Genomic DNA, 13243 nt, shown 5'->3' with positions numbered 1-13243 from the left:
ATCATGAATCCTAAAATATATTAATGGACAGATGATGCCAGGTTAGTTTTAGAAGCATGTCAACACATTTCACATACATCAAGTAGGTTTAGTAAATAAAAAGAATTATAGAAATACACTCAAAGCATTTGTAGTGACTAAAAATTTAATTTTAGATATACAATTATTATTATCAACTATTTCAAAAGCTATATAAATTAAATAAATAAGCTTCCTTAGCTACCAGACAAAGCAAGGTTTTTCACCTGTCGAGACATTTATAATAATCCTTATTTATAGGTGTACATTGACTAATGAAAGAAAACTGAGATTTAAAGTCCTATGCTAAGCGGTTTTCTACTTTCAGGCAACTTAGTTTCTAATCTCTGCCATCGCTCCGGCGGCCAAACGATGTACAGGGCTTTGGCACTTATCAATCCTAATGAGACAGGTCCAAATGTGTTACTATCTAATGTGTACCCTGTATGATCACCTTCTATCCAGCAGTGACCTTCAGGGATCTTGACATACTGACTCTTGTAACCCATTGTACTAACGACATCTCCTTGTAGCGCCACAACACGTTTGATTATCTTCTGGTTGGGATTTTTCGGCGAGGCCAACGAAATCACGTCCCCGCGTTTGATATCGTAGTCTCTAACGGCCCATCGGGATAGGAATACGAAATCCGAGTCTTCAGCCACAGGATTTAAAGCCGGTTGCATGGAAATACCTTCGACTTTAGCAACATAGCCTACAGTATCCAAAAACGTTATGCCTATGGGAATTCCAAACAGTATCGACCTGCAAATGCTTCTGAACGACATTAAATTGACTTTATAATTTTAAATCCTCAAACTTCAACTGCATGCTCGACGATGCATGTACTAGTTTTATATTCACTTTTTTCTTTCAGACATACTTTTTACTTTTGTTCGAAGTCTTTGTGGATAGGTGACATTTTAGCAAAATTTTGCGGTTATTCTGACAATGACAATGTCATCTGAGACATTTCATTGATTAATAAATTCAGAAAGCTTGTGCTTTTTCTTAAACGAGTTTTCTATTCTATTTAAATAATTCATAAAACATATAATGGAAATATTTAATTCGATCATTTGATTTACTAAAATCACTTTATGTAAAGATGTTATCCTTTATTGTAAGAAATTTTACGAATTACAAAAAAACTAATTATAAAGTTACAATTTTCATTATATGCAGATTTTTTGGACAAAAGTTTTTCTAGAGAACTAGCACTCAAAGGCGTATTTATATGATAATAGTGAATGAGCATTACGTATACTTATTATTGTAAAATATATATTCAATTTCAAAGACATTACAAGAAGAAACATGTGGTCTTTGTAATGTTTTGTATTTCAAATATCTGTAATGAAACTTATATGTTATAAAATTGATATTATTACAATCAGATAAACATTGATAATTGCCAGAAGCGAATTATAAAAAAACCACATGATATTAATTAGCAAGCGTATACGGTATTTTTGCGTATTGGAAAAATATATTGCTTTTGAAATGAATTAAATAAATAAAACAATAATTAATTTAATATTGCAAAAAATTCAACAACATCGAAGTAAATTTATAGAAACTTTATTTGAAATTTACAAACAATAAAAAAATTATGATGTAATATAATTATAAATTCATGCACTAAATTTTACAGTATTTTTTTCACATAATAATAAAAACAATTAGAAATTGCAGTTAATAATTTTATTAATTTTAATTAAAATTATCGAAACGACATTTTTTGCTATCGCTCTCTAAAAATATAAATGTAAAATTTATTAATTGAAATATCTTGGTATTCATTGATTATAATTAATCAGCTTATAGTTAAAATGTAGCATAATAAAAAGATAAAATTTCGTATATTTTTCTATCGTCAATCAAGTATTTAATTAATGCACAAGGTCTAGTGTCAGAGATCGCGGCTTGTCACGTCACTCAAACTTCCCAATGAATGGCCATAGACTATAGAAATTCGGATTCGGTCTGTGCTTTATTACAAATACTCAAAAAAGTGTTGATGCTTTCTGTAGTAAATCACAACCACCACCAACCAAACAGAAATTTTAGACATTTTTTATGTGTAGCGAGTACAATATAACATAAAATTGAGTCAACAAACACAACTTTCGCTTCGTTTCTACTCGAAAAACAATGTAGAAAGGATTGTCGACAGATGGAAGTGTCCCGTGGTGAAGAAAAACTTACAACCTGCATAATCAGCTGTCAGTGAGCTAGATCATCTGTCCGAGTAAATATAAAAGCTAAGTCAATCACAACTCGCTCCGTGCGGCCTCGTGTAAATAATGAAGTGAGGAAGTGCGGTACGATGTGATCCCGACGCCACGGCCGCGGAGCTCCGTCGCAAAAGCAGATATGGGATAATAACCTATCAAGGAAACGAGACGTTCGCCATGGCCGGTGGCTCGTGAGGACGCGCGAGCCGGATTCCTCGATCGTGACGGCTTTCGACACCGAAATATGTCCGGCGAGTTCCCGTTCGCGGCGAAGTTGGTCAGTCCCGTGAAGTGCAACGAGAAGCCTTGGGACTTATGGATCAGTGAGATAGGGCACCTGTCCCCGCGCCGCGACGACGATGTGGCGTTCGCGGCGCCGGTTGCGGCGGAGACCAAGGGCGGCGCGCGGCGCGGGCACGACGCGCAGCCCTACAAGCAGGCGGAGCGCGGGCAGCCCCGCCGCCGCCGCGCCGGCCTCAATCGCCTTAAGCACACCAGCATGAGCCTGCACGGCTTGTTCCCGCAGATGGACAACCTGAACGCGGCCGTGTGCCACATGTGCGGAGTGGTAGTGAAGTGCAGTGCGGCTTACAGACACTTACAGGAATCGCACGGGACCTGCGACCCTATCTTGCCGCCTCCGCCTCCTGCGCCCACAGTTAAGCTCAAGTCGGGCCCCGGTCGGAGCAGGCACAAAAAGGACCTCCCGCCTCCTCCCCTTCCAGCCGACTTCCTCCCAGTAAAGATGGAGACATCCCCCGCACACAATGCTACCGCCCCTCTGTCCAGGATAGTGCTACCGCAGCCGGAAATGCAGTACCTCGAGGAGCCGAGCACGTCGGCGGCGGTCACGGCTGAAGTACAAGTGAGCGTGGAGAGTGGAGAGTTACCTGTCGTCAGCATACAGGACACTGAGGAGTTGCCTCTTGGTGAGAACATTACGGATGACATCTTTGCTATAATGAACTCTGAGGGCATCCAGAGCGCAGATGACATAACGAATGCCGCCGACTGGAAGAACATAATCCGAGACATAGGCAACATGCAGGAGATCAACTTCCCCCAGACCACCGACCCTGTGCAGTCTCAAGACTTATATACATCCGTAGATGCTAACTCCCTTTATACAATAGCCGATACAGATTTAACTAGTTTACAATTTGCCACTAACACTTCTCCAATGCTATCATCTGTGATAGATACCAATGTACTCAATGCTCAAGCTTTAAAACCGGTGGCGCCGGGCACACCGTCGACTAAGTCGCAAGCGCGCTCCAAGACAAGCAAAACTAAGTTTAATCTGAGAGAATACGATCCGAATAAGCACTGCGGCGTGGTAACCGCCGAAAACCCGAAGCCCTGCACCAGGTCCCTGACCTGCAAGGCGCACGCACTGTCGTTGCGGAGGACAGTGGAGGGCAGATCGAAGCCCTTTGACACTCTCTTAGCGGAGCATCGGGCGTCAAGAGACGCCAGTGCCGCCGCGTCCACTCCTGCCACGCATCAGCCGCCGGTGGCCCCGGCCGCGCCGCTTAACCTGCCTCCGTTGCTAGATACGAACCTGGACCTTGGCGCCTTCAACGGGCTCACCGCGGAGCAGCAGGTTAATGACATCTACGCAAGCCTCCTCAGCGTGGAAGACCCCAGTTCCCTCCTGCCTGACACGTCAGGCATCACGTCGCTGCTCAGTCAGCCGTTGCCGCCAGGGCCGTTCCTGCTGCCTGACGACGCGGAGCTCCCTGCTGACGTGCCCATACTGAGTATAGCGTCGCCCGCGGAGCCTGCGCCCACCGCGCCGCTCCTGCAACCCGCACGCGCAGACGAGCGGGAGCCTCTTCCGCTGGTGCCAGGCGACGTGTGCTGGTACTCGTCGTGCCCACGCCCACTCGCCATATGCACCTTTAACGCGTCCCACGCGGGCGGCGCCGTCACACTGGGCAAACGGTTTGCCACAGTCCGGAGCAACATCAAATCCTCACTAAGCCGGACAAGCAAATCCAGCTCCACCAGCAACTACTACTACCAGAACTCCCTCGCGCTCTCAAAGACTATGCACTTGAACAATACAAATAAAACGAACAAACCTGAAGTGCGTAAATTGATAGTGACGTGTAGTGCTACTAGCGGAGCTAAAGATGTGCAGCAGACGTTGAGTGACTTGTTCGGAGGGGACGTGAGGCATACGCTCAATGGGCACTTGGCTCATGCTGAGAGGAGGCCCAGGTCCAGCTCGATAAAGAGTGCTAAGAGACCTTCACCTGCCGTGCTGGACCTGGGCTTCTCACTCGACCCACTCCTTGCGGACGAAAAATGTTAAACTGCCGAATAAGCAATCACCGGTTGTGTAGTCATATATTTGTATATTTATTTTTGTGTAAAAAAATCAAATCGCATTGTAAATGTAAAATGAACACGAATTTTCCCCGATGGAGGTCAAAGCTGTGGTGATGTCAAATCTCACGTGTTTGCGGAGGCGCAAACTAATGTTTGTATTATTTTGTATATTATTTATAAGAATTTTTTAAAAAAAAGCAACAGCTGCCTCAACTCCGCGAGCGATGAGGGAATTCATAACGCAGAATGGTTGTATTTTTTTGATGAGATGTAAATGTTGAATGCTGTTGAAACAGAGTTGAATACTTCGAAAAGGCCTAGGTTTAATCTTTAATGTGATGAGAATTTCCATGTAAAAATATAAATAGTATGCGTTAAGTCTATCCATAATAGTAAATCGCCTCCTTTGAAAATAAAGGCAGATATACCTCAATAACTCAATCTGATTGTTTTAATTTATTTCACTGCAACTAAGGGCGTGTTGGAAACTGTGATCATATATATATTCACTTTGTTACCATATTTTTAAAGATACAATGTCACAAATTAAGTTTTCCAAATCAATATTAAATGTAAAATATATCAATATAAATATTTCAATATGCAAACCTTTAAGTATATTTAATACCAAACCAATACATATATTTAGTGCTTTTATACTGACATACATATATTTACATATAACATACACATGTATACATTTTATATATTTTTACTGGCAACCTTTAAGACATTCATATATTATTTATTTAAAATGTTAATATAGAGATATAACAATTATTTAACACCACTTACAAACACAATACTGACACTAATTTCTTTAACTATACAGGGTGTTTGGTTATAAGTGTAAAAACTAAAGGGCCATGCAACTTATATGATATATCATATCCAAAAATCAATGGTTTCATATCCAAAAATCATAACATAGACAATATCGTAATAAAGTGTGTTCCAAATTTGAATTACTACCTATTAAAATTAATTATTGTTTATTATCTGTTCCTGTAGACTTTGTACTGATAGTGTAATTGGCCTGTTGCATTCCAAAACAAAAAATAAATTAATTTATCATATTTTAGAAAATAGGTGTAAAATCTTAAATCTTTTTGTCAAGAAATGAGCTATACATACATACACCCCTTTATATATTTTAAACCTGTAATCAATCACCCTATATAGTGTAAATTTAGACAGTCTTACAATATATATATCAGTCTTGCATATATATTTTTCTTCTATCTTTTACTCTTACACCAGATAGAACAACAATTTATCTTATATGAAGATACAGGTGCTGATGTTTTGAAAGTGTATGATATCTAATTGAAAAGTGTTCGGACCTTCAGGTATTTGGTTTCCATTGCTACAATCTAGGAGTGATATAGTGTTCGAAAGGAACTTATTTGAATTAAATCTAGATTTTAATAAACCTACTAGCCAAATATTAGATTTAATTGCCTAATATGGTGTTTCCTAACACAGGGCCAACATCCCATAAGGGGACAATTCGAAAGTGGGCATGAGTTTAACCCATTTGATTTAATATAAAAATAATCTATGATACATAGGGGGGTGTAGGAATTTCAGGGAGGCTAAAATAAGGCATGGCATAAAAAAGTTGGAAAATACTGGTTTTAAAGGTTTATTTTTTGGGAGGTTATATATTTTTTTTGTGAATTCCGCTATTGGGAGCCTCTCTTACCCCTATTTTGTTTGGGATAGGGACTTTATTTACAAATAATTTTTTCCATGGTTTTATCTTTATTCTACACTCACTTTCATTCTTCTCAATTTCTTTTATCCTTCGCAATATCTTGCAATTTTTTTTTGTTTTTTTCATTCCTTGCTTTCATCGCCTTCTTTCCTCATCTTTTTTACTCTTAGGTGGCTAGGTACAATTTTATTTCTAATCTTTATTTTATTCTTACATTTTCTATCCTTATCTTAAGGGAGGTTATATTTGGTCTGAGGCGTAAGTATATTTGGGAAAGATATTTCCTATAGAATGACCGTCAGTATGTTATATACAATACCCGGCGATAAATATTGCACATCTTTTGGAAAGAGACAATTTGCTAATTTAGCCTTCGTAGAGCGTTATCTCTGTCGCACGTAATACGACTGTCATAACGTCACATAGGTAGTGTGGGACAGAGATAGTGCTCTACGTAGCCGAAATGAGTCAATTGTCTCTTTCCAAAGGTCGATGTGCAATATTTATCGCCTGGTACTGTAACTAAATTATGATACTTCTGTGTAGGTATGTATAAATAAAATCTACCGACCATAGAGAATTACCAACTTTTTTATACTTTTAGGATCATTTATAATGATTGCTTGTAGTCTTGAGAAAAATTCCATACATTCAAATCAAAATCTGCCGTAATTACATGTTTCAACTTTATATTTAAATATATTTTGAATTTAGAATTGTATTTATTAGAACTATATAAATGTTCAACTTTAAACCGACCACATGTCATCACTGGCAACACAGGTCAAAGACTTAGTCTCCAGGCATTGAGGTATTTTGTACGGAAAGATTTTTGGTAGTTTCCAAACTCATTCGAGTTGAAATCGGCAAGTGATCTCTTTCTCGAAGATTGACTTGCCTGGTCGTTTTGATACAGGTATATATTCTTCTAGAACATCGGGTGTTGTACTTCCGACAAAATAGACTGGAATTTGGTTCCGACAAACCAGTTTTCTCGGTAACAACATCGTACATATCAAATTTGAATTACCTCAACAGTAACCCCCTCTATCGATTCCTTTAAAAACCATTTGATAATATTTATCTCTTATTTGTTAAGGTTATAACATTTTGCCCACTGCATCTGATTTGAAATAGTAATGGAACCTTCAAAGTATATTTAGGTACTCTGTTTTAACTGAAATGAAAGATAATTGAAGTGAACTGAGGCTGTTTCATATGGAATACTATTATAGATTCTTGTATTTTACTAAATTGCTTTGCTGTTAAAGATATTATTATTATTTTTAAAGGTTCTTAAAGTCGGGCTACGTATATAGCGGCCACTTTAACCTGATTTTTATCTAACCCAGGGTCCAGATCGGTGTAAACATAATCGACTTGTTGACAGACAATTTATTGCACTAAGTGATTGTGGGATTGAAGTCTGAGACTTGCGATTGTAGATCGCGGGTTCGATGTTCGGGATGTAATCTTATATAATTCACACTATGTGCGTTAATAACATATATGTGATTGACACAGTTCACAAATAAGTTTCCAGAGGATGAACAGCAGCGACCTCAACGTAGCATAATACAAAACTGCGATTGACAACTAGCATGCCAAGCTTGGCGATTATGGCGTTTCTCCCATAGACATTTTTGGGGGAGGCCTTTGCCTTACAGGGCGTCTATGGGATGACATAATTCACCCAAGTATATACCATATTAGTGACCAATATAAGCATTCATTACTTATGCAATTGCCATATGGTTTACTTCACCTAATTGTCTTTTATTTCAATTAGGGTAGAGATCATCTCTTCTTCCACCTTCTCTATTCCTAAAGCACGTTGTGGCGGCGTTCCTGAAGACAAGTGGCATATGAAACAAGATGGTTTTGCTCTATTCCTTCACTTCTACCGTCTCGGATGAAGTTATTGCTGCGAGTCTTGAAGGCTTTATTAGCCTCATCGGAACAGATCTCACGGAACGGAGTGACCGTGAACTTTTCAAAATTATCCATCGTATTTCCGCTTGCAAAACGTCGATCACACGAAGAAACTCATCCCTCGACGTGAGTTAAAGTGGGCGATTGTGTGAAACTTCTTGAAGCTATATTTTCATTGAAGCATCCGCCATAGTGACTTAAGAATTGGACGTGGAAATAAAAAATATAAAGTTCCAAATATAAAGTGTCAGTGGGATGGAATATCGCTCGTGCAACCAAAGGATGTTAGGGCTGGCGGAGGTGGCGTGGGAATGCCTCCCACTAGTTGGACCGACGACATTATTAAGATCGCAGGAAGCCGCTGAATGCAGGCAGCTAAAGGCCAGTCATCTTGGCGATCTTGGGGGAGAGCTATTCCTTGCAGTGGACAGTCTAATGAAATGTGGGCATATATAGGTTTTTATATTAATATTCCATAATAACTATAAGTAAAATTAATCGATAATTTAATCTGTACCAACTCAAGTAAAGAAAGACAGACTTATCAATCGTTGATTTTTTGGTAAAATATGTTGACGAGGAAGATGATAGCGAAGAGTGATCGATGAAGGCTTTGTGGGATTCTTTATAGGACCTGTAGGTCTTGGAGGGAATAACAACACGAAGCCCGAAGATGAAATGTGTGTAATCATCAAGCTTAGTCCATATTTATACAGATTAAAAACTATGAAAGCAACGTTAAACCAATTAAAATCGTCAGCCAATCATGCGTCTAGAAGTATTGTAGATCGCCCTCTATCGCCCGATGTATATAAATAATTATATTTCTACGTAATTACAGTGTATTAAGTGTATTTGCATATGTATAGGAAGTATTTACAGTTTACACAACGCTACCGTAACAGCAGCGACCTCATTACTGATGGCGTCCGATTCAAATCGACGTTCGAATTTTAAATTTGCCCAAGAAAGATTTAGCATTAAAGTATTGTAGCCGTACTGGTTAGAAATACGGTGAGTGAATGCTACATGTTCTTTTTCAATTAGAGATAACTCATGTCACTCGAACCGTTGTTTTAGCATGGATGCCCACTGAAAAGCACGGGCCTCCTTTAAATCTATGGAGAATATATTACAGTCACCACGCTTTACAGGCGGGTTATTTTTTTTATCGTTCTCCCTGCAAGGAGGTTACAGTTTGGTGATAACATAGTTAATTATGTAACTTAGCGATCAGGTAGGCACGGCAAAATATATTTTACTAAGTCTATTTCCTGACTTAAATCATTAGTATCATAAAAGCTGTTATACATTGCGTAACTTTCAGCGACGCATGAAAAGGGGAATTCCAGAGAAATATAATAGTTATATAGTTTATATACATCGGGCGATAGAGGGCGCTCTACTCGTACAATACTTCTAGACCTGTGATTGGCTGACGATATCCATTGGTTGAACATTGTTTTCATAATTTTATATTGATATAAATATGGGCTAAGCTTGATTATTATACACATTGCAACTTCGGGCTTCATGTTGTTATTCCCTCCAAGACCTACAGGTCTTATGAAGATCACTCTTCGCTATCATCTTCCTCGTACTACACTTGTACTTTGGACTTCATGTTGTCATTACCTCGAAGACTTATCGGTCCTAAAAAGAATCCCACAGTGTTTTGTTTGTTTTTCACGACGCCGTAACAATGTACAATGTACTTGCGACCACTTCCTCATTCCCACTTCAAATTGTCATCCCCAGGTTGTACTGTCATACTAAAAGGATATATATATATATATATAAATACGTTTTATCTATTTCAATTATTTGGTTAGATTTTGTGTTATTACGTGAGATTTCTAATGCTTAAAAAAAACTTTTTAATTGTGTTACAAAAACTCAATAATAATACCTAACACATTTTTTAAAAGTATTATCTATATTCCACAGACATTAGCGTCCATTCCTTTATTTTTTTTGCTATTATATTTAATATTTCTGAAAAATAAATTGCACTCATATTTTTGCTAGGCTTTGCTTTTGTTATATATCTTCAATCTTGAGTCCATCTGACACAAGGCACCCTACCCTCTGGGTAAGAATAGAGTTATGTGGGATTATTGCCCACTAAAACCCCATTGGTGGTCATCTTTTGACTCTTTTGGAGGGGCCATCGGATCTTCTATGGAACTTGCAGCTGTCCCTCAGTAATGTGCCAATACACATCCTAGGAGTAAGCTCTGGCTCCCTTGGCATCCTCACTGTACAGCAGCTACATGAGACCACTTCACGTTGCTGCCGTTCTCGGTTTCGCATTGAGTGGAAGATGAAGACCCCACGGGAACCAAATGCACTTTTATGCGCCTCTTACGACAGAAGGGAAAACCTATTCTTGGGAACCCAGGGTAAAGGGTTGAACTTTTTGCCAACCTACACGCCTTTACAATGTCCAGTTAAAATATTAACATTACGGTTTGTTCTACCACTTCCTCACCCCTATGCAATATTACCATCAGGTTGTGCGCGCGTGTCTGTGCGGTTGCCGTATTCGTCACATCGATGTACCTTGCGATCGCATCTTGAGTCTCGTCCGTGCAATACACGCACGTGTGTGACGTGATATCGCTACTGCCGCATGATGAACACTGTTATACAGCCCAGGAGTGTCTGTTATAATAATAAATAATTGTTTATTTATGTTTAACAATGTTTTTAGTAAGAAAGTATATCTCCGTCTTTTTCTTATCAACTCTAGGTAAAGTATTTGACCTCTGTCTTGCTTCATGTCAAGCGATGACGAGGTCTACGACGCTACATGCTTGCATAGAAACTTATTCTCTAACTTGAAGACTTTCAAGTTAAGTGCTAAGCTAGAATGTAATAATGTAACAGAATATACCAAAAATAAATTAGAGGAACAAAAGTAAAATGTAAAAATAAATGATAAATCAAGTGAAATACAAAGTAGACCAAAAAAATTAGTGTAAGAAGAAATTTTGATTAAGAAAAGAACCAATATTAAACCACTTCCGCACATGCAATGGTAGTCGTGCAACAAAGTGCACCGCCCGCCAGCCCGCTGATAAATGCGTATGCGGCAAACAATGCCAATTCCACAACTGCCACCGTTAAATCACTCAACACGTGCCAAACACAGAGTGAAATGCACTAATCGGTGTAACATAACTCCTGAAGATGCCTCGTGGAGGGGTGAAATACGTGTTGAGCTGGCGGGCGGTGCACTTTGTTGTACGACTACCACTGCACGTGCGGAAGTGGCTAAATATTGGTCCTTTTCTTACTTGGAATGGACTTGCGCAAGGTAACGCCTGATTCCATTAGAAATTGTGATAGACATGCTGTGGAAATCGCGGAGAAGAGAGAGAGTCCTTAAAACTAAAAACACAAGACGAAACATGAACTATCACGGTTCGCCGCTTAGTTTCGCAACAGATATGTGCTACAGGCATAGAAAAGGCCGTTGGAACAAGGTTTTTTTCATATTCCAACAAGCTATTTTATAAGTAGGTATAGCTTACAGTATGGTATTAGTTACGGCCTTTCTTCTTATGACGACAGAATAACATTCATTGTTTTTATGTCTGTAGCACATCTCTGTTGCGAAACTAAGCGGCGAACCGCGATAGATTCCAAGACGATGCTCTTAACCCTTAATAGCCTGAATTACGAAAGTGATTTTTTTTAAATATTACTGTGTTTCCTTGAGGGTCTAGATGAAGGGAAAAATAGATTTTTTTTTTAATTTCGTTGGAAAGAATATTATACAACAGTAAAATACGTACAGCCAACCTATAAAAAAACTAATAGTAATGTGAACATTCGGTTTAAAAGATTGGTATCAAAATTGAAACTCTAGACTAATAACACGTTCACTGCGGGCCCAATTTAAAAGAATTTTCAGCTGGTGCGGCTGAGGTCGAATCAGCTTCAAGCTGAACTTCCTAGTAGTGCGGTTGAGGCCTTTTCTGCCTCATGTTTCAATCATTTTTTTTAAATATTGAGTCAATGCTTCGCAGACATAAAGAAAGCTATATTTGTCTTTGTCATACCTCATACGGTTGAGTGTAAACAGCCGCCGCACTAGAGAGAAAACACGAGTTTTACGCGCCGCACCAGTGCAAAGTCTACCATGAGGCTGAATCGACCTCAAGCCGCAGTGAACGTGTTAAGGATTAACTGTCTTAGGGAGCGTCGCGGCGCCCGTGTGCATTACACCCTGCACTAAAGGTCAAGCCGCCCCCACGTAAACCCACCCGTAAAACATTAAATAAATATTAAATAAAAAACGTTCGATTGTAATAAAAATAATAAGGTTAATGATGACGTCGAGACAAGCATTTCGTTTAATTTTAGACATCATTCAAGTGAATATTAAGGTCGCGTTATGCAAACCGTTGCTTTCACCTGAATCACAATTAGTCAGCCATTCGCGTGCAACACCAACCTGTTTGATAACTAAATAAACAAAATTACAAGCGTCGCGGATTAATTACAACAAACTTGTTAAATAAAACCTTTTATTCTGAAAATAAAACATACAATTTGATTATACGTTTAATGCTTTAGGCCAGAGTTCCCCAAACTTTTTTGTGTCTTAGACCCCTTGCCATGTTTTCCCGTGTTGTGTAGACCCCCTACTTACCTGATATTGATTTCCTGTAAATTTCTAACCGTAGTGAAGTTTAGTGTTAAAAAGTTAAAGTCAAAACACATGTTAATTTATACATTTATTAATTGAATTTAAATTAAAACTATTCAAAATAAAATTTTGTATCTGTTATGTAAAATATACGTAACATTAAATAAACATAAAATAAACTATAAATAAAATAACATAAGCAATAAGTCAATATTTTTAGTGAGAAGGATGAACCTGATGCTTTAATAATAAATTATCAACATTTGGCGTGAATTTTGTAAGGGTTAATATTAAATCTCCACGGCTAATGATGTCCAATCTGTTTCTTTATATTATTATTTATAAATA

At 38.6% G+C, this 13243-nt stretch overlaps 2 protein-coding genes across 2 annotated transcripts; one reads left to right on the top strand and one right to left on the bottom strand.

The window, feature by feature from the left end:
• Positions 1-100: 100 nt before the first annotated feature.
• Positions 101-930, bottom strand: LOC137924290 (mitochondrial inner membrane protease subunit 2). The gene has a single exon (XM_068767674.1). It carries the CDS (start codon positions 804-806, stop codon positions 312-314), a length of 495 nt encoding a protein of 164 aa, XP_068623775.1. The 5' UTR covers positions 807-930; the 3' UTR covers positions 101-311.
• Positions 931-2015: 1085 nt separating this feature from the next.
• LOC137924096 (ataxin-7-like protein 1) lies at positions 2016-5125 on the top strand. The gene has a single exon (XM_068767417.1). The coding sequence runs from the start codon at positions 2500-2502 to the stop codon at positions 4570-4572; it is 2073 nt and encodes a 690-aa protein (XP_068623518.1). The 5' UTR covers positions 2016-2499; the 3' UTR covers positions 4573-5125.
• The last annotated feature ends 8118 nt before the right edge of the window (positions 5126-13243 follow it).

Source organism: Battus philenor, unplaced genomic scaffold (genome assembly GCF_028537555.1).
Source record: "Battus philenor isolate CCGP_79_NKW_IND1 unplaced genomic scaffold, ilBatPhil1.0.hap1 SCAF_23, whole genome shotgun sequence".
Lineage (NCBI taxonomy): Eukaryota > Metazoa > Arthropoda > Insecta > Lepidoptera > Papilionidae > Battus > Battus philenor.
Note: the sequence above shows the minus strand (reverse complement) of the source record. Positions and strands in the feature narration are given on the sequence as shown.

Bases quoted from the DNA above. Each gene is read 5' to 3' on its own strand.
- LOC137924290 (XM_068767674.1), bottom strand. From the start codon at position 806: ATGTCGTTCAGAAGCATTTGCAGGTCGATACTGTTTGGAATTCCCATA.
- LOC137924096 (XM_068767417.1), top strand. From the start codon at position 2,500: ATGTCCGGCGAGTTCCCGTTCGCGGCGAAGTTGGTCAGTCCCGTGAAG.